Source organism: Lontra canadensis, unplaced genomic scaffold, assembly GCF_010015895.1.
Source record: "Lontra canadensis isolate GAN:19392208 unplaced genomic scaffold, GSC_riverotter_1.0 scaffold18, whole genome shotgun sequence".
Lineage (NCBI taxonomy): Eukaryota > Metazoa > Chordata > Mammalia > Carnivora > Mustelidae > Lontra > Lontra canadensis.
Genome location: NW_022631012.1, coordinates 6740158 through 6760799, shown reverse-complemented (window position 1 = coordinate 6760799; position 20642 = coordinate 6740158). Strand labels below are relative to the sequence as shown.

The 20642-nt window shown below is 42.4% G+C and overlaps 1 protein-coding gene across 1 annotated transcript; it reads right to left on the bottom strand.

Moving 5' to 3' along the window:
* Window positions 1–656: 656 nt before the first annotated feature.
* IDH1 (isocitrate dehydrogenase (NADP(+)) 1) lies at window positions 657–16915 on the bottom strand. The gene is made up of 10 exons (XM_032859943.1): window positions 16758–16915; window positions 15685–15750; window positions 12930–13067; window positions 9884–10175; window positions 7907–8012; window positions 6299–6476; window positions 4657–4808; window positions 4273–4413; window positions 3402–3564; window positions 657–1585 (listed from the first exon to the last, which is right to left on the bottom strand). Exons 3-10 carry the CDS (start codon window positions 13049–13051, stop codon window positions 1495–1497), a joined length of 1245 nt encoding a protein of 414 aa, XP_032715834.1. The 5' UTR covers window positions 13052–13067; window positions 15685–15750; window positions 16758–16915; the 3' UTR covers window positions 657–1494.
* Window positions 16916–20642: the final 3727 nt, after the last annotated feature.

Sequence of the window (20642 nt, the reverse complement as noted above, 5' to 3'; positions counted from 1 at the left end):
GCACATGTGCAGGTCCAGTAGAAAGAGCCCCAGCTCAGCTATAAAGATTCCGGGCTTTCGGCCAAAATGGCCTCCGAGGTACTCTGTATGCCTGATCCAAGTGCGTCCTGAGGTCTCAGTTTCCTTCCCCAGAGCACGTGGCTACCGCTGGCACGCTGGCCAGCTTTTCTTCAGGTGTGAGCTGGAACTGTGGGAAACCCCTGTGATGTGGTGCTTTCCCCACATTGCCCACCGATCCCCATCCATTCTCTTCTCTTCTGGGAGACCCACCCTGCTCCCTCCGTCCCCAGTGCCACTGCCCCAGTTCAGATCTTCATTTCACAATATACCGATAACCGGCCTTCCCTCCTGGACTGTGCCCGCCACCTCCTCCTCCACTAGTACTCATTCTTCACACAAGCTGTGCTATTTTGTTAAAGGAAAATACGATCACGTCCCTCCCTTCTTAAGTCTTCAATGGCTTCTCATTAACTTACGTGATCATACCTATACCCCTAGCATGTGCCTCCACTCGATTCCCTAATAGTCCAGTCATCTCCTTTGTTCTGTCTTTGGTCTTCTTTCCCTCTCCCTGTAGGATCCACATCTTACCACTTACTTACCCATTTGCCCCTCAGTCCCAGAAGTATACTTGATAAATAAAAACCCAAGAAGACTGGTCATTAGCACTGAATTTTAATTACGATTAGTAGTTCAGATGAAGAACGGACTAGAATAGTGTTAAAATCAACTTCTGAAAAAATCACATTCATAGAAGGGAAATAAAACGGGCCAGCAGAAGTCCAGAAAAGGTGCAGCTTGGATTATTGCACTTGGATGAAATACGCTGCTCAGGGTAGCATAATACTCAGGCCACACAAGGCCGGGAGGAGGCGGCAAACAGAGGACAGACCCCAGGTAGTATTTACTCAGGATTCCAGACTCTCTAGTCGCCTCACAGTTACTTAGCATTTTCAAAACACTCAAGAAGAGCTCTTTACAAAAGTGACGGTGGTGTCTCCAGCAGGTTTTACGAACACCTCTGCTTTCATTCCAAACCGGGGGCAAGTTCACTGGACGGCTCTGCCTCACGTGACGGGGCATCTGTTGCACCAAAACCACCCAGTACCCAGGCCATGGAGTGGCAAAGGGGGTGAATTTGTACTTCACGCATGTTTTCGGGAACAATACTGTGACTACAGTTTACCCTTTTGAACACTGTTCATTTTGGTCATTTGTATTGGAACATGAGAAAAAGTGACAACGAGTACAAATGAACACTAGGCTACCAGTAGAAAATAAAATAAAAATTTAAAAAGTCCCCTGCCACGTTCACAAGGGTGGCATTACTGTATGTGTAAGAAAAAGGCTGTAAACTTATAGAAAAGATAAACTCTGGCTTCTAAACAAATTACAAAATTGATTTTACCTTGAACCTTGAGTGTTATGCAGGAAAATGTAAACCAGTGGGCCTAGTTACCAAAAACACGTATCCTCCTAAGTTGAGGGATGGCCTTAAAGTTTGGCCTGAGCCAGTTTTATATTCAAGTTTTCTCCGAGTTTGTCCATGAACTCAAATGTATTCAAGTAGTCAGAACGTTGCACACTAATACAGGAGGAAAAAGAAAAGAAAGAAATTAGTTTGTCTCTGGTCTGGTAGTAGGTAAAGGGAAAGTCCTAGAAATGCTATGTAGGTAGCATTTAATTAATTAATTAATCGAAAACTTATTTATTAATAAATTAATATTATAATAAATTATAAATTAATATAATAATAAATAATAAATTAATGTATGGCTGATGACTGTGCTCAAGGTTCAAAGGGCTGACCGAGGCTATAGGCAGCTTGGCCACATGCACCTTCGGAATGTCCCCTGCCCTGAGTCTTTGAGGGCGAAACTATCACAGAGCTTCTGTTCAGGCTAATGGTGGAGAGACTGAAATCATCCCACTTCCTATTCCTCATTCTTAAAAATAACAAAACCTACTCAAGTGGAACAGCCATGCTTTCATTTACATTCCTACAAATTGTCACATGTCCTTAAAACTGTCTGAACACTCTTGTTATTATCACTGTCTTAAAAAAAAAAAAAAAAAAAGAAGAGGGGCGCCTGAGTGGCTCAGTGGGTTAAAGCCTCTGCCTTCGGCTCAGGTCATGATCCCAGGGTGCTGGGATAGAGCCCCACATCGGGCTCTCTGCTCAGCAGGGAGCCGGCTTCCTCCTCTCTCTCTGCCTGCCTCTCTGCCTACTTGTGATCTCTGTCTGTCAAATAAAAAAAAATAAAATAAAAAAAAAATAAAAAAGAAGATAACGGACTGGCTAAGGTAATCCTGCTGATAGGTGCCGATTCAAAGAGTCTACAAAGCTAACATACCAATAAGCACATTTCAAACACTGTGTTCTTGCCAGAAATTTAAGATAAGAAAGACAGAGTGGTTGAGTATATCCCCATCACTGAGGTATATTGACCCTGATGGAGACCTCAGAGGATGCACGGTTGGGACTTGGGATTGGTGTTAAACTTCAGTAGGGTTTCTTTCTTTTCTTTTTTTTTTTTTTAAGATTTTATTTATTTATTTATTTGACAGACAGAGATCACAAGTAGGCAGCAAGGCAGGCAGAGATAGAGGAGGAAGCAGGCTCCCTGCTGAGCAGAGAGCCTGGTATGGGGCTTGATCCCAGGACCCTGGGATCATGACCCGAGCCGAAGGCAGAGGCTTTAACCCACTGAGCCACCCAGGCGCCCCTTCAGTAGTGTTTCTTGAGGTGAGTCATAGTGACCAACTCTGAGGGAGAAGTCTCTGATTAGCAGCCAATCCAGCTGGGAGATGGGCTACCATGTTTTCAGAAAAATCCTGGGCAATAAATGGGCCTCCAACATTTGACTGTTGGTTAGAGATAATTATGGAAGGGACTAGGACGAAGTGGGCATCTAAAACTTGTGCTGTTGTTTTTTTTACCCATAAATTGAAGGCAATAAAGGGGTATAATACAATAGCCCTGGCAGTCCCTTTATTTCAAATGTCTATAATTTTCTTGTTGAACAGAACCTTGTCACCCAACGATCATCAACTAGATCAGAGGTCAGCAAACTCCAGCCTGGCTCCTGGACTCCATCCAGGCTACAGTCTGGTTTTGCAACTGGTTTGACTGGAACACTGCCGCATCCACTAGCTTCTGTATCATCTATGACTGTTCTCCTTCCACAGTGGCAAAGTTCAACAGCTGTAGAGTTTTGAAAAGGCTGTCTGTTCCCACAAAGTCTGAAATGCTTACTGTCAGCAATGTGTAGATAGTGTCTGTTGATCCCTGAACTAGGTGATAAATAATAATCCATGTGCCTCAAGAAAGCTCTGATGTTTTATGCCTAGAAAAGATATGTGGTGATTTGACTGCACAGCTCAAGGCACCTTATACTTACTTGGACAAACCTTTAATACAAGCAGCCAAGTCCTTGGTCATGAAACCAGCCTCAATGGTCTCAACACAGACTTCTTCCAAAGCCTTGGCAAAAAAACCGAGCTCTTTATTGTTATCAAGCTTAGCCCTGTGGGCTAAGCCTCTAGTCCAGGCGAAAATGGAAGCTAAAAGAGCAAAAGAGAACGAAACCAAAAAACCAACACTTAGATCACACCAAGAGGGATTCCCAAATGTTTCAGTTCCTAAAAACAGAACAATTTTTTTGTGTTAAATCTTCAAGTGACTGATACCATTAGATGCTATCCACGTGGGCTATATAAGAATTGGAAATATTTTTACGGAATAGAAATTTTAAAAAGATCTGTCTTTTTGTAGAGCAAATGTCTTAAATTTTGTTAGAGCCTTAAGAAAGTACATTTTCATGGTGTGCTAGTAATACTTGAAGCTTAAGGCATTTACTAATTTGGGATGGGTCACAATCTATTCTATCTCTCATCTGTGTTGGCCTCCCCTCCTCTCTCTAGGCTGTTATCTCTTTTTAAAATGTCTTCCTTAAAATCCAGTTAGAAGGATCTAGCTGTACAGCTTTTAGATTACTAGCCCTCTGTGACATTTCACTGCACCGAAAGAAAAGGGAAATGCTCACTGGCAACATTCTTATCTGCAGTGTACATTCTCCCACAAAATAGAAATGCATATATTGTGTGTATTTCAAGAAGTACCTTCAAATGGCTCTCATTAGTCGAACAGAGGCACTGTTTGGTGATGATTTTATACACAAAGCACTGGGCAGGCAAAGGGACATGTCTGATTTCCTCTGGAAATCTCCACTCCTCGGGTGGAAATCAGTGTAGCAGTAAACACGACCTTACCAATGGGATTGGTGGACGTCTCCTGTCCTTTCTGATACATGCGGTAGTGACGTGTTACAGTCCCGTGGGCAGCCTCTGCTTCTACTGTCTTGCCGTCTGGACAAACCAGCACGCTGGTCATCATGCCAAGAGAGCCATAACCTGTAAGTGGCAAAGCATGAAATACTGGGTACAACCACAGGGAGAACACTGAATCCCTCAGAGATGAGCGGGCTCAGGAAAATAAACGTTAGCATGTGTAGTCATCAGTAATTCCACGGTGCTTACATTTTAGGATTTAACAAAGGGCTGCAAAACCCCCTTTTCTGAACTAGAGAACTACTGCGGCATGACCTATGTGCCACTGGCTGCACTCCGCCTCTGTTTGGTCCCACAGGTCCTTACCTTGGGCCACGGAGTCTGACTGCACATCACCATCATAGTTCTTACAGGCCCAGATGAAGCCTCCCTCGGATTTCATAGCTTGGGCCACCATGTCATCAATGAGCCTATGCTCATACCAGATATTCTGAGCTTCGAACTGGGATTTGTACTGCCTAAGAAACGAGAGAGAGAAAAGGGAATTAAAAAGGAAACTGGTGTTGTTAGGGACAGCATCTGCTTCTCCAAACAGGGTGGGATTGGAACTAGCATTTTTTAGTGGAAGCAACACAGACCTGAGAATCTGATAGACCTAAGCTTAAATCCTGCCCATTTTAAAAGCTGTGAAACCCCAATGTCCCTACCTGTTAGAGTGACTTCACCTCCTTTGCAGAGTTGTGAGAATAATGGAGACAGCAGTGTCCGCAGCACTATTTTTAGTTTTCAGTACACTACTGATCAGATTCTTCAGATATAGCTTACTTTAACAATGTAATAACAGGGGCCTGCCTGGATGGTTCAGTTGGTTGAGCATCTGACTTTGCCTTAGGTTGTGATCTCAGGGTCCTGGAATTGAGCCTGCCTCCAGTCCCCCCTTGGACTCCCTGCTCAGTAGGGAGTCTGCCAGTCCCTCTCCCTCCCTATGCTTGTGCCCTCTCTCTCAAATAAATAAATAAAATTAAAAAAAAAAAAAGAATGTAATAATGGATGAAAAAGAAGATTCTACCACTCCATATCTTTCAGGAAACTAGGACAGCTCCTAGGGTTGGTATGGATGGGTAGCAGGAGGAGGAATTAAGTTGTCTTAAAATCCAAGCCCTGGCTTCAACATTTGCACCTAAAAGGGAGTTATGTCATCTTAAAAGTTACACATGCTCCCGTGTTGTTGAGCCTGAAGTTGTTATTAATACAGAAAAGTTCAAATGACTCCACTAAAGCAGAGTTCTTAAATCACAACAAGGTGCTTCGGAAAGAGTGGGAATGTGCCCATGCAGAAACTCATATGCTTGAAAAATTAGATTTTTTTTTTTTTTTAAGAGAGACAGAGTGAGCAAGCAGGAGTGAAGGTGGGGGTTGGGCAGAGAAAAGTCTTAAGCAGGCACTATGCCCAGCACGGAGGGAGCAGGGGCTCGAACTCATGACCTTGAGATGATGACATGAGCTGAAATCGAGGATCAGATGTTTAACTGATTGAGCCACCCAGGTGCCCCTCCTATTCTTTTTTATAAAAAAATATTTTATTTGCAAGTAATCTCTACAGCTAACATAGGGCTCGAACTCACAACCCTGAGATCAAGAGTCATATGCTCCATTGACTGAGTCAGCCAGGTGCCCCCCAAAATTAGAACTTTCTGTCAGTCACAGGGCACCTTCATTCAAACATTAAACAATTCTGGCTCTAAACAAAAAATAATAATAAATGTGAGACATTACTTGAAAACATTACCTTCTAGAAGCAACTCGAAAGTGGTTTACTTCACGTCTGTTAAATCTTAGTTTTGCCCTTAACTTTATGGAATAATGATGGTTTTCATTCAATTTGTCCCAGATTCAAAGGGATAAGGATGCAAATTATATTATATTATACACACACATACACACACACATTATAAATCCTAGCTTATTTTAGAAAAAAGACAAAGAAACAAAAAAGAACTGTAGTTACTTGTCATATATTTCCTGAAAGATGTCTTTAAAACGTCCATCGTATTTCTTCAGAATAGTGTTTTTGGTGCTCAGATACAAAGGCCAACTCTTAGATAGAGCCATCTGGAAAGAACTGTGTGCAAAATCTTCGATCGACTTATCTTGATTGTACATCCCCATAGCCACACCACCACCCTCTGTGGGGGGGAACACCGATGAGAGGAAAAAGGAGAAAGGTAAATGGGGTAGAATTGTAACTAGTTCAAATCCACCCACCAACACCCAAGCACCCAATACCCAGCTCCCATGGCTTCAAAAAGTGCCGGCCAGACTCCCAATAAGAATATTCCATGAGCGGCCAAGGCACGTGATTGGAAGAAAGTCAATTCTAGATAAGAACGTTCTAACTTGTTTTGAAAGGGCAATAGAAATGAGAAAAACACGGTCTTTAGGATCCTGAAAATACCAAAATACTAGAAAGTACTGATATGAGACAGAAATACACTCAAGAAAGGGTGAATCATTTTTTAAGTTGTCTTCGACACTTTCAAAAATTTCACACGTGTTTTCAACTCTATGTGGTGCTTTATCCTCAGCCATTGAGAAAAATTGGCATTTTAAATATCGAATGAAAATTCTCATCATTTCCTGGAGGATACTGAAGGTTCAGACCTCATTGGCAGAAATTATGCTACACGTCATCACTAGTGTTTCACGACTCTTACTTGGGAAACTCTGTAATTATTGAAAGATAGAACTTGAATCTGGGCCAGTGCCCAGGGCCAACCTAGGCTCAAAATGTACAAGGCCCAAACCCGCAGGACGAGATTCCATTAAAATGATATTAGTTAGAGGAGGGAAAGAGAACAAGGGCTAGGTAAGCTTTGAGCTTTGTTTGCATGAGAACTTTTAGCCACTTCAGGAGTGGAGAAAGAGGGTTCTCTGTTCTTTCAACAACCTTTGGGTGGCATTTGCTATGGGGGACCTTTGAAGCAGCAGGATGGGGTGGAAGAAGAGGCAAAAAACAAATGCTCACTTCCACAGAATAAAACTCAGGGCAAGAAGAAAATCTCAGCAAATATATAACGCAACCATTTTCAAATACAAAGCCTACCAGAGCAAAGTGCAGATTACATGACAGGCGATATGGGATTATTAATGTTTAATTTCTATAATTTAGGCATGACTGATTCCGGCCAACCTCCCCTCCCTGTCTTTGCCCACATGCGTTTCCAATTAAGTGGCTGGTTCCTTTTTTTTTTTTTTTTTAATTTATTTGACAGAGAGATCACAAGTAGGCAGAGAGGCAGAGGGAGAAGCAGGCTCCCTGCTGAGCAGAGAGCCCGATGCGAGGCTTGATCCCAGGACCCTGAGATCATGACCTGAGGCAAAAGCAGAGGCTTAACCCACTGAGCCACCCAGGTGCCCCCCTTTTGTGTCTTTTAATCTACCCCGTGGGAAGGCATGGAAGGCAATTACTTCTTTATGCTAGATGTTGGGTCCTATAGAAATGTTACAGATTCCAGCTTGTATTTTTGGCAGCCACATAACCAACTTCCAAAAAACAGTGGAATATTGTCTAAATGGTCTGTAAAAAATGAAAACATGTAGCTCCTGATGGACTTACCTTCGAAATTATGTACGAGGTATGTAATTTTTTTGGATCCATCACTTGATGTGTAGGTTATCTCGACTTTACCAGGTCCGGGAACAACAAAGTCAGTTGCTCTGTACTGCGTAGAGGGGAGAAAGATATAAAAACAACCAACCAACCAACCAACCAACCAACACCAAATCCCCCGCCCCCAAACTATCCTTTTAAGAACTATAAGGGAAAAAAGTCATAGAACACAGAGCTGGAAGATACCTAGACAAACAGGGCAGTGTGGCTCAACCTTCATTTATTTTAGAGATGGGAAAAAAAGAGGTCCAGAGAGTTCCCAAAGCAAGTTAATCCTAGGGTATAGTGGAAATCAGAATTTACTCGGTGCCTCCCATGTAAAGGGCAGTCTCCTGAGCACTGATAAAGAGCAGAGAATGACAAAGCATTCTCTCTTAGGAAGCTTATAACCTAACAAAGACATTCGAAAAGTGAGAACCAACCTAAAAGCTTTCAAATGTCAAAGGCAGGCTTAGATAAGAAATGCAGTAGGATGACAGAGGGAGAGAAATGACCATGACCTGGAGGTCCAGGAAGTCTTTCCACAGGGGGGATGATAATACACCAGCTAGATAGTGGATGTGAGGGAGCTAATGCCTTGCCTTCACTATATGACAGGCGTTTTAAGTGACTAACTTGAATCATTTCATTATCTCATTTGATTCTTAAATCAATCTTACAACAGAGGAACTGTGATATAGTAGAAATAACACATCTAGGGTCAAAGGACTTGCAATCCCGTCCTTAGACCTTCAAGGCTCAGTCTCTTCATGGTTATTATTGCTACTAACACCAGCCCAGGATTTGTCCAAAAGCAGCAGTGACTGTGGAAGCAACTATGAGGCTGGTGCGCCTTCGGAAAGGACTGTACAAGGGCAGCCATCTTGCCGACAGGAGTGAGCTCTGCTGGTGGAAAACCGTGCCTGGCCCACACAAGGCATCCGTGAATTTCTGCTCACTGTATACTCTTCAATGACTTAAATTAGAATATTTTCACAACCAGGTACTAATGGTTGCCAGCCACACCTACTTATTTATGTCCGTATAGAGTACTACTAATGACAACTGGGAAAAGAGCCGTTAGGTAACCATGAAGATTAAATATCTTTTCTACACAGCACGTTTCTGCCATATGAAGTCCTTCACTACGGGTGGTAACTCATTCCCATTTCTTAAAAGGAAGACACTGAGGCACCAAAGCCTCACGGGTGCTTTGTAGAGGTTTGTGCACATTTAAACAATTAGGGCTGAATCAACTGTAGGCTGGGAATTTTCAGGCTGGATTTTAATGGATAGAATGACTATTCTTCCAAGTGACGGATGCCAAAATAATTGAAGGGGGGAGGGGTGCAGGATGAAAAAGATACCATGAACTCATAAAAACGTAAGAGTAGTCTTCCTGGGATTTGTGAGTTTGAAGCGCTCCTGTGGACATTCTCTCTCCTGGGCCTCTGGGAGGTTTGGCCAGGATGAAGGGATAGTCTGAACCACAGGGTAGAACAAAGTGAGCCGATCCTCAAGGACTAACCCAGTGACCCCATCCACAGGGACAGAGAGTGGTCTGTGACCTGGCCATACTGTTTCTAAAGACAGCTACATCCAAGCCTCTGGATTTCAGCACGAGACATTCTTATCTGTAAGGCTCTTTTAGGACCTACGCTGCTTTTTATGAAAAGTTCAAAACCTCCATTTCAGTACGTATTTTGTTTAGTTGGTAGTTTTTCTGCTTAATTTGGCAATAAGCCTACTGGTACAAAAGTACAGAAACTAGTACTTCTTTCTTTTCCAAGTAGGAAAGGAATATTTTAAAGAGACGACTTTCAGTCACGGAACCAGTTTTTCCTTTTATGTATGAAGTGATCATGTTCCATATAATCTTTGGTGGTTCTCAACCCTGTCACGAGAAAAGAGTATGGAGAATGCAACAATGAGAACGCGACTTACTTGATCCCCATAAGCATGGCGACCTATGATGATGGGTTTTACCCATCCGCTCACAAGCCGGGGGATATTTTTGCAGATAATAGCTTCCCTGAAAACGGTGCCACCCAGAATATTTCGGATGGTGCCATTTGGTGATTTCCACATTTGTTTCAACTTGAACTCCTCAACCCTATTCTCATCAGGGGTGATGGTAGCACACTTGACACCAACGTTGTACTTCTTTATAGCTTCTGCAGCATCCTTGGTGACCTGGTCATTGGTGGCATCACGATTCTCTATGCCTAAATCATAGCTGGGAGGGAAAAGTCATTAAGTGTAATTGTCCAGACAAACTGATGAGTGATGGAGGGTGTCCCCATTCCACAAATGGTGATGGCACGCAGAGCTTGCTCTGAAGAAAGGAAAGGCCCAAAATACACCTCAATCTGCCAGCTTTGAGGACTAGTGCACCTTAGATCCAGAAGATGGCTGCCAACCAAACAAAGCATTAAGAGAGGTGGACTGTGGGCCATACCCGCCTGTGGCGTGGGAGGCTGTCTAGAAGGAGACTGAATGGAAGCCACTGTGCTCATCCCCTTTGTGTGTTCTTTACTACCAAAAGGCAATAAGCACCTAAGCAACCGTTTCTGCAGACTTCCTTCCATAAAATTAGCAGAAAAACTAAGTCTAAGCACTTATTTTCCTTTAGTAAATAGTGTGCTCTAAAAATAAAGGGCTCAGAAAGTCTAAAGGATTGTTTTACGGCATTTAAGTGGTAGGACCTATAAATGCCACAGTCGGTGCCAAAAATGCTATTGACTTCTTCATTAATGCCAGTTAGTCAAAAGATGAACTTCTCCCTAATTCTGAGGCAAGTCTCTTTGTTCTGGAAATAAGCCTGCAGTTTGTTGGGTAAATAATGGAATGTAATGATGGATTTATACACTCCAGGGAGTTACAGTAATTGACACCAATTCCCAGGCTGCAGGTCGTTTGGAACTGGAAAAAATGTTGGTTGTCCATGGAGCACAGAAAATGATTAAAGCTTTAGCTCAAGTATGTCAGAATTTGTTACAAACAGGAGAAACAAAACAGTAATGTAATAATTCTTTTTGTCCTCCAGGACTTGAAAAATGTTTTTCAGGTTTTTTTAGCTTTCAAAACTTGTTAATCCGTGAAGCCTCTAGATTTTTCTTTCCAGTTCCTTTTAGTTTTTTCATTTTCCTTTCCTTCACTATCCCAACTCACGATGCAAACGCAAAGGAGCAACCTTAGTGTATTTCCAAAGAAAAATTATTCCAAACTGCTTTGGCCTTAGATAATTCACTTAAGTCTAATGAATCCACTGACTCTTATCTTCTGGCAGAGGAAATGCTGAATATTACAAATTTCTAATCCTAACTCAAACGAGGACCATGGTCAGCACTTTTCATGTTTATAGGAACCAGCTCTCATCAGAAGAATCTACCAGCAAATTAGTAGAGTTTTTGCTTCTCTTCTTTAAGTCTGTAACAGAAGAGAATGAGTAAGTGGCCTGGACCACTATCTAACTTGCAGAAAACAAAACAAACAAATCACTCTCCATCCCTCGAAAAGAACTGGACACGTAATGGCTACAGTCATTTTGGAACACCTTAAAATTTGTTTGAGCCTCCAAAAATTCTTTATTCTGTAGCCAGTGACTCTTTCCCTTCCAGGAATAATGACTGTCCTTTAAAACTCCTTATGCCTCTAAGGCTAACAAGGCTTAAAGCTTTTTTGCAGCTTTTACACTGTCAAGAACTTGTAAAACTCATCTGCTACTATGTCAAGTTCCAAACCAGAGAAGTGCTTGTGAAATGCTTCTGTAACCCACTTAATGTTTTTTATGCTTCGTTTCCTGTATGTCTGGTTGGCCTCTGCAAGTATTTGCTTCATTTCGTGGTTGCAAAACAGACATTATCAACAGCTTGGGCTCAGAATAACTAAAAAGAGTGTCTAATGACACCATGTAAATGAACTATCTAAACCCAGGCAAACAACAGGCCCTTGGAGGAACACGTGGGTCTGATGAATAATTCTGGGTCAAGACAAACACACGGGAGACTTGCTGTAGTCTGGTTGAAATGTGTGGGTCAACATTTTGCATGGAATATGGCTTCAGCCATATCCCCTTTGGAAAAATACCATCTCTTCCTAGTTTGGATTCACAAAGAACATGAGCAAATTTATAAAAATCACAGGGAACAAAGGGGAGGATCCCATAGAGACTTTCATCTCTGTCTCCAAACACTTTAAAGACAGAGCAAAGGCTCAAATCCTTAGAACACAAAAGGTTTAAGGGATGGTCTACAGAAAGGTGAGGGTTGTATAAGATAAATTCAAGTGTTCTTTCTGTACTAGAATTGTGTGAAAAGGGTAAAAGGTGGGGAAAAGTCCACTGACTAGTTAAGTAGAGTGATAGAAAACAGAGGCAGGTGGAAAGGAAAAAACCGTGCTAACTACATTTACTTTACTGTTCAGTGCAGACTGTACCTCTATGAGCCTCCTTTCCACAAATAATACCTTGTGCAGCCCTGAGCCACTGATTTATAAAAAGAGAAACTTCATAAGAAACAGAGATTTGGAAAGAGCAGAGAATCACTTTGTTCTCATCACAATTCTTTTCTTCAGACCAATGCTAAATCCAGTCTTTCTAGCAATATATCAAAATTAAAAGAGAGAGTCTGGGGCACCTGAGTGGCCCAGTCAGTTAAGCATCTGACTTTTGGTTTTGGCTCAGGTCATGATCTCAGGGTTGGGAGATTAAATCACTGGTCATGGGGCTCTGTGCTCAGTGAGGAGTCTGTCTGAGACTCTCTCTGCCCCTCCCCCCTGAGTTTTCTTTAAAAATAAATCAATCTTAAAAAAAACAAATAAAATTAATGGAATTAAAATAGAAGGTTCACATACCTATATTTTGGTATCCCTCCCTCTAAAGCTTCATTCATAAGATACAGCTATAGCTAGTTACACAGCTAGTTATGCCCTGAAATTCACTTAGATTATGCTTTCTGAGTTTCCTGTGTAAGAAGGCTAATTCATTTACCTGTGCAGGTCCAGTTCCACATAGGGAAAAATGAGTTTTTCTTTAATCAACTCCCAAATGATTCGTGTCATTTCATCTCCTTGCATCTCTACCACAGAACCGCCACGGATTTTCTGAGACATTTTGACTTCAAGAAACCTTTAAAAAGAACAAAAGGGAAGACCCAGATCTTCTCATGTATTTCATTACAGTGTAAAAAAATACTAAGAATTCGGTGACTACTAAACACTACATTCACTCATGACAATATATTTACCAGGAGGATCAAGGACATTCTCTGTAAAGAGCATAGTGTTACGTGCTTCATGTGTGGGTTTTGAGGCAGACCTCACAACCCCGTAAGATGGAAATGATCTTCCCATTTTACTTTGACAGAACGAAAATGTTTCCCAAGGCCGTCCCATGACCCTGTAAGATGTTCTCAGTAATGTTGTCATTATTCCTGACTGTTGGTTCATCTTCTAAAACAAGATGATTTCTTCAATATCATGTTTATTTGAACCCTCCTAATCCAACCCCTCATTTTACGGCACCCTCAAAATCAGCAAAATGATGGGTGCTAGTATTTCCCTTTTCTAAGAGGCTGTTTTGGTTAAAAATACACACACACACACACACACACACACACACTCCAAACCTAAAACACCAAAACTACACTTGGGGCCATTCAACAAGTTCTTATAAGCCATGTTTAAAGAAACTTTAAAAGTGAAAGATGAAGAATTTCTGATGGAATTATGTTTTCCTAGAGGCAATAACGGATAATGGGGATGTCATCCTAAAAACAAAAGTGATTTCTCTATTTAGAAAAACCTGTATATAGAAGGGCTACCACTGCCCAGAAGCCAAGCATGTCCCTGTCCTGTTCCTTGCTATCCCAAGTCCTGGACTGTTCTTGGGCAAAGGTAAGCTGCCAGTGGGTGGGACAGAGAAATGGAATTGTTCCAGTAAGACATGTCTTCCTGGGATTGAGGATAGCAAATACAAATTAATCTCATTCCCAGAAAGGGCAGGGGTGCACCCTCTGGAATAAGTGAAACTATGAGGCTTCCAGGAAGACCACATCCTGTATGTTGTCCCTGAGAAGTGGAAGAGGCTCTGAGCCTGAGGAAGGGATCTATTGCCTTTCATGATGCTCTAAGGGAAACTATTTCCCTGGCGGAACATAACTGCAAATTGCTTCCATCCCCTTAAGTTATGGCTGAAGACTGGAAAAGCCAGGAGAACGGACTTACACATTATTAGGTGAGAGGCCTAAACAAAATCACTTCACAAGTTGAGCTAAAGAAATTTTGTCCTTAAATTACAAAAATGTACTGGGGGGGGTGGCACCTGGCTGGCTCAGTCCGTGGAATGTGTGACTCTTGATCTTGGGGTCGTGAGAAAGGACCACCACATTGAGTATAGAGATTACTTAAAAAAATAAAATCTTAAAAAAACAACAGCAACACAAAAAAACAAAAATGTACTCATTAGCAGACTGTGAACCTCAGTTCCTTGTAATAAGCCAGGGTATAGCCCTAACCCTCAGGCCCATTTTCACTTCCCAAATTTGTAATTCTAGAAGCCTGCTTATTAGTGTTTAGGAGGTTCCCTGTACCATTACTGGGAGCCATCTGGAACCCAACTAGAATAAAAGAAGAGAAAAAACTGGTGTGGTAGAGTTAATTACTTGTGATGTGTAATTTCAAATATAATTTACAGTAGAGCTGGAAGTTGATTTAGTCTTGCTGAGCCCACTGTCACATCTGTCCTTGTATTTAAAACAAAACAAAACAACACAAAAAGAGGCAGCAAACTTATCTTGGTCTTGATACATTTCCATGGCTGCATTCCTATATACAAGTGTTATGACTTGGCTATTTTTCCTTGATGGCAAATACAACTGATGGCTCATACAGCATCCTTGAAAATGTCTTGCCTTGTCACAGGGAACTGAGGTTCACTAATGAGTAGACTAATGAGTACATTTTTGTTATTTAAAGATCAAATTACTTCGGTTCAACTTGTCAAGTAATACTGTCTATATTGAATAATGGCATTTTAAAAATTATCTCCTTCGCAGTTGAAGCAGACATTTTTTGCAGTAAGTTTTCTATATCTCATAATTGAAACATATCAGGATTTCTTCACATTATCCATTAAAATGTTAGCACCTTTTAACTAAAAAAGTAAAGTCTTCTTCTTCTTTTTTTTGGTAGACCCTTGCTTCCTACAACATAGGACATTATTTATTTCTTTTAGATTTAAATTCCATGGGGTAGGCTTTAGGCCCCACTGGATTCACTTCTCTAAACCTTGCTGATCAGTCTCCCTCTCCACCCAAACCCTGATTTCAGAAGGAAGGACTTTTCCAACAAGTCAGTTCATTTAATCTGAAAGCAGATGAATTCCAAACTTCTGACACACTTATGTCATTCCACAAAATAAACCTGGATGACTACAGAGTAGTTAAAGAAAAAAGAGTTGTTAAACCTTCTTAATTTTTTTTTCATCAGCCCTAAAATTTTAGCCACATTTTTTTTTTTTTTTTCAAAGCTGAGTTCATGAAATACAATAACTTCTGGGCCATAAACAACCTCTTGCAGAGAAGAGCTGCAAAGAAGGAAACAAGGAAGCAGTTGAAATTTATTGTTGGAAATATCCCTGACTCATTCCTTGCAGTGCCTCCGCCTACCTCAAGACCTCCAGGACCAATAAAATGCAGAATTGCCGCATCAAAAAATACAGAAGGGGAAAAATTGCTAATTCTCACCTTTACAACTTCTAATCACCCCAACTCCTTTCAGTCTTGCAGACTGAGTTGAGCGCAGTTTATTTCCTAAAACAAAACAAAAAGGGGAATAGAAGGACTTAACGTTCAAAACACGCCTGTCAGGAGGATTTAGCTGTTTTTAATACAGGCCAGCCGGGTTTATCTGGTTTAAAGTACAGGGCTGAGCAGACCCAGAGGGCCAAAGGGCAGTTTTAGGTGCGCAGGCACTTTCCAAACGAAGGTTAAGGGAGCACACAGATCTCCGCTCCGCACACACTGAAGGGTGCGTCAGTGGGCGCGTCTCGGGTTCATCGTCCGTTAGCTGGTCTTGGGGTTTGCCCGTCCTTAGGTGACGCTGTGACCAGCGGGCTCTTGGCCTGCATATGACCTTGTGGCCGTTGTGCAAGACGGCTGCAACCGAAGCTGGCTCCGCTCGTCTTTTCTTGTCTCCACGTCCACCTCTTCGCTGGGCGCGCCAGAATCTTTACCCCGGGCGCCTTGAGCCAGCTGGGGGAACGCTTCCCTAGAATTGGAGAACTGGAGAGCCCCGCGGGGGGCGGAGGTGTGCCCTCCACCCCATCCCGCCCCCTCCACGCCCCCAGGAGGACTCTTCCACCGCCGCCGGCCAGGTCCGGCCACCTGAGTTCGCGGCACACGCCCAAGTCCATGGCTCCCACCTTTCTTTGCAGCCAGCTCGCCACCGCAGCACCTTTTCTTCCCTCTAAAGCCAAGACGTGGTCTTCCACACCTCCTTGCATCCTCCCACCGCTCGATTTACCTTTCTGCCTGCAGACTTGGGTTTCTATGTGCCACTGCAAGCAACTTTCCGCCGCCCATTCCAGAGTGGGCCTCTGCACATCCAAACATCGAGTACCCTCTTTCTCCCCATGCCTCTTCCCCACGCCCAACCTGGATTTCCCCCCTTCCTTTCGATCAGGGCTCGCCGCTAAATTCCTCCCTCCATTCCCAAGATCCGAGCTTTTCTCCCTTCTGCCCGTTCCAGCTCTAGGCGGGCTCAGAGCCTCCCCGCAAAAACCAGGTCCTGGGGGCAGCCCCTCGAAGCCTGCGGTTACCTGCAGGGGAAGGTACGCGGACGATGAGCTAGCGACAGCACAGCCACTCACACGCTGAAGCTCACAACCGTCTACACTGGCAAACCCAGCTGGGCCCCAGCTGTTTCAGCCTCTGACACCGCCTCCGCACCAACCCAGGAGCCGGCCGGCAGGGCAGGGCTTTGGCACCGCCAAGCTTTTGTCCCCTCCCAGGCCCGCCCCCTCAGCCCACCTCCCGGAGCTCCGCCCCCTTCACGCCGCCAATCACCGCGCGCCGACCACAAGGGAGTGGGCGGAGCCAAGGGGCGGGGACCAGTCCCGGAACTTCGGGGCTGAAATCGCAGCCGGGTTCTCGGTTCTCGCGGGAGGCGAAGGGGCTGCAGCGCCCCCTGGACTGGGCTTCGGCTCGGTACGGCGGGAGAACGTGAATGCCACCTGCAGGCTTCGGCCCGGGGCGCTCCAGGCTGGTCCTCTAAGACCCACGCCGCTTAGGGCTCCGCAGAGTTTCCAGGTCTTCGGTAAAGGCGAACAAGGACGGAGCTTGGCTGAAGGAAGAGTGCGGGCGGGGGATAGGGAACTTGAGGTTGCTTTCGGGGCTTCTCGGTGCAGCGAGAATGCAAAGGGTTAAAGAGTTACCCAGGCAGGAATACCACGGTAAATAATATCCGCCACCACCACCGACTACGTCTTCAGAACTTCCGTACCTGTCATTCTAATCACTACCAAGTACATTCTATAAGTAAACCCAGTTGTCATTCGCATTAGAAGATAAAGATAGATTATTGTGTGGATCCCAGTGAAGCCGGAATAAAGATGTGAAACCTTAAGAAAACAGTAGAATAAAGAATATATATATATTATATATGTATATGTATATATGTATAATATAATATATATATATATATATTTTTTTTTGCGTCCTGCAGGAACTTGTTTATTCCTTACTCTTGAAAACATGGGGGAGGAGTATTTTAGACAGTGATTTGTAGTGAGTGTAAGGCTTGTATATTGCTGTCCAGATTCAATGTTCCAAAATTTATTTTTAAAAATTTTCTGTAGCATCGCATTATTACAATTACTCTTGGAAGATAAACCGGTATGGCTGGCACTACACGAGGCACATTTTGGACACTAGAGGGCACTGGTCTTTTTCCCAAGAGAAAAGTAAGAAGAAAGAATATGTAGCATCTCACTTGTTGATTTTTTTTTTTTTTAAGATGTTGTTTTTAAGTAATCTCTGCATCCAAGGTAGGACTTTAACTCACAACTGGAAATCAAGAGTCCTATGCTGTATCAGTGAGCCAGCCAGGTGCCCTACACTTGTTGATTGTGTTTTTTTTTTTTTATTTAAAATTTTATTTATTTGACACAGAGAGAGAGAGAGATCACAAGCAGGCAGAGAGGCAGCCAGAGAGAGAGGAGGAAGGAGGCTGCCGTGGGGGGCTGGATCCCAGGACCCTGGGATCATGACCTGAGCCTAAGGCAGAGGCTTAACCCACTGAGCCACCGAGGTGCCCCTCACTTGTTGATTTTTTTTAGGTAGATTAATGGAAAGTAGCAGTTACCTCCATTTATTCTTGTGGAAATGATTATAGAAGAGTATAAGCTTGTATTTTCATCTAGAATCTGAGATCCAAAGTCACCTGAGATTGTAAATTTACTCCATTTTATATCAGGTTCACATTATTTATCACCCCTTGCCTACTACTAAAAGTATATTCGTTCTTGCTTCAGAAAGATTGAGGGCAGCTTTCAAGATACATACAATATAGCATGATAAAATACATTGAACATATGTGAGGAGAAGACAGAATAAATATAGGAAATTATACAGAATGAAGGTGAATTTAATCACAAAATGTATTCCATCAAATCCTAAACACTGCTAAGGCTGGGCTGCAAATTTGGCTCTGAGCAGACATGGGAGGCAAGGTAGCATATGGGAGTCTCAGCATCCTAAAACAGTGGGTTTTTTTTAATGACTTTAAAAAAGATTTTATTTATGTGTAACAGAGAGATAGCGAGAGAGGGAACACAAGCACAGGGGGCTGGAGAGGGAGAAGCTGGCTCCCTACTGAGCAGGGACCCTGACATAGGGTTGGATGTGCGGCTGGACATGGGGCTGGTTGTGGTGCTCGACATGGGGCTGTACATTGGGCTTGATCCCAGGTTGCTGGGATCTTGACCTGAGCTGAAGGCAGAAGCCTAACTGACTGAGCCACCCAGGCACCCTCAAAACTGTTTCTTAAGCCAGTAATGTAGGAACTCCTTTTTCATTGATCCCTAGAATTGACTTATTATAATATGCATAAACTAGATATATGCTCCTTATGCTGTTAGCTCTTATACAACTAAAAAAATAAATTTATAGATAAAATGATGAGAAATAAAACTATAAAATTATACATTACTCATTAACAACATTAGTTAAATGTAACAAATGATGTTTGGCTGAACTTAAGTTACGGCTTGAAATGTGAATATGATGCTCACTGCTCAGACTCTTGCTCTTTTGAACTTAGCTTGCCTATTCTGGGTGTCATGTGAGGGTTCATTTAGCATACCATTTTTCTGTTTGGTTTATATTGCATGCCTTGACATCATTTGGTTTTCATTTGGACAATAAAAATCTGAATATTTTAATATTAGCTGGTTCTATATCCTGTTGTAAGCACAACAGGATATAGAAGAGGCTGCAAGAGCGTGGCCGTTTATTTGCAACCCAGAGACAGAGGCCTCAGGAGGAAATAACCCAGCAGGCACCTTGATCTGGACTTCAGCCTCCAGAACTGTGACAAGTAAATTTCTGTGGTTTAGGCGACCCAGTCTGTGGCATGTTGTTATGGGAGCCCTAGCAAACTAATAAAAGCATGTATTGATAGTAGTGGAAGCCATGGAATTTATGAGGTCATAATCTAGAAGTATACCATAAGAAGAAAAGTTAACCTCATTGAGAACTCTGTAGAATACTTCACATCTTTAACAGATGGGTGGAGGGAAAGTAGTCCTCAAAAAAGAATGGCAAGGATTGTCAGGGAGGTAGTAGAAAAATCAGCACAGGCTGATGGGAACCAAAGAGAAAGTTTCTAAAAAGGAGAGGGTACTACAGAGAAGGCAAGGAAGACAAAGCCTGAAAATAATTTTGGCAAATGCACCTTAAGAAGAATAATTCTATCAGAATGATTCTGAATGAAGCCATAGTCGAGGGGATTGACGTTTGAATGGGAAGTGGGAAAAAGGAACATAACTCTTTTAAGATGATTGGCCATGAAATGAAGAAACATGCTTTATAAAGCCTTAGCGTAATTTTTAATAACTGCATAATTGTCCTTCATTTGATTGTATTGCTTTCAGATTGTGTTCATTAGAAATTTGTTTCCTTTGTATTTTTTATTAGTGTTTTAAATAACTGTGAAAAACATATTTCACTACATTCTACTTTGCATTAGAAACAGTTCCTTAGGCACGATTGTTGACTTGCAAGTTGGATGAAGGAACATAAACATTTTTAAGGCACTTGTTAGACCCATCGGATAATTTTCTAGGAGGGACTTACCTATTTATGTTTTCACATGCAGTGTATGAGAGTGTCAATTTCATGATTGAATTTCATGATTTTTAAAAACATCTTTGTGTTCTCTATTAAAGGGATCCTTACAGAACTACTAATTCTAGACCTGGAGCAAGGATAATTAAGTATGAGTCTGGTGTATTTTATTGGGTGAGAAGGTAAGGAAGTGCTCAGAAAGTGAGAAAGGCATGTCAAGTGTACATGGAATCTGCTTGAAGGGGCTCTCGCTGGGCAAATCAGGGAAAACTTGACTATCAAAAAGAGTGATACGGTAATGAATTATAAAATACTGTAAAAAAATCATGAGTCTGTACTAATACTGTTAAAAATAAACT

Coding starts and splice junctions, on each gene's coding strand:
- IDH1 (XM_032859943.1), bottom strand. CDS start 13,051: ATGTCTCAGAAAATCCGTGGCGGTTCTGTGGTAGAGATGCAAGGAGAT. Junction 10,176..12,929: donor GTGGAACTGGACCTGCACAG/GTAAATGAATTA, acceptor TTTCCCTCCCAG/CTATGATTTAGGCATAGAGA. Junction 1,586..3,401: donor TGTATTAAAGGTTTGTCCAA/GTAAGTATAAGG, acceptor CTCCTGTATTAG/TGTGCAACGTTCTGACTACT.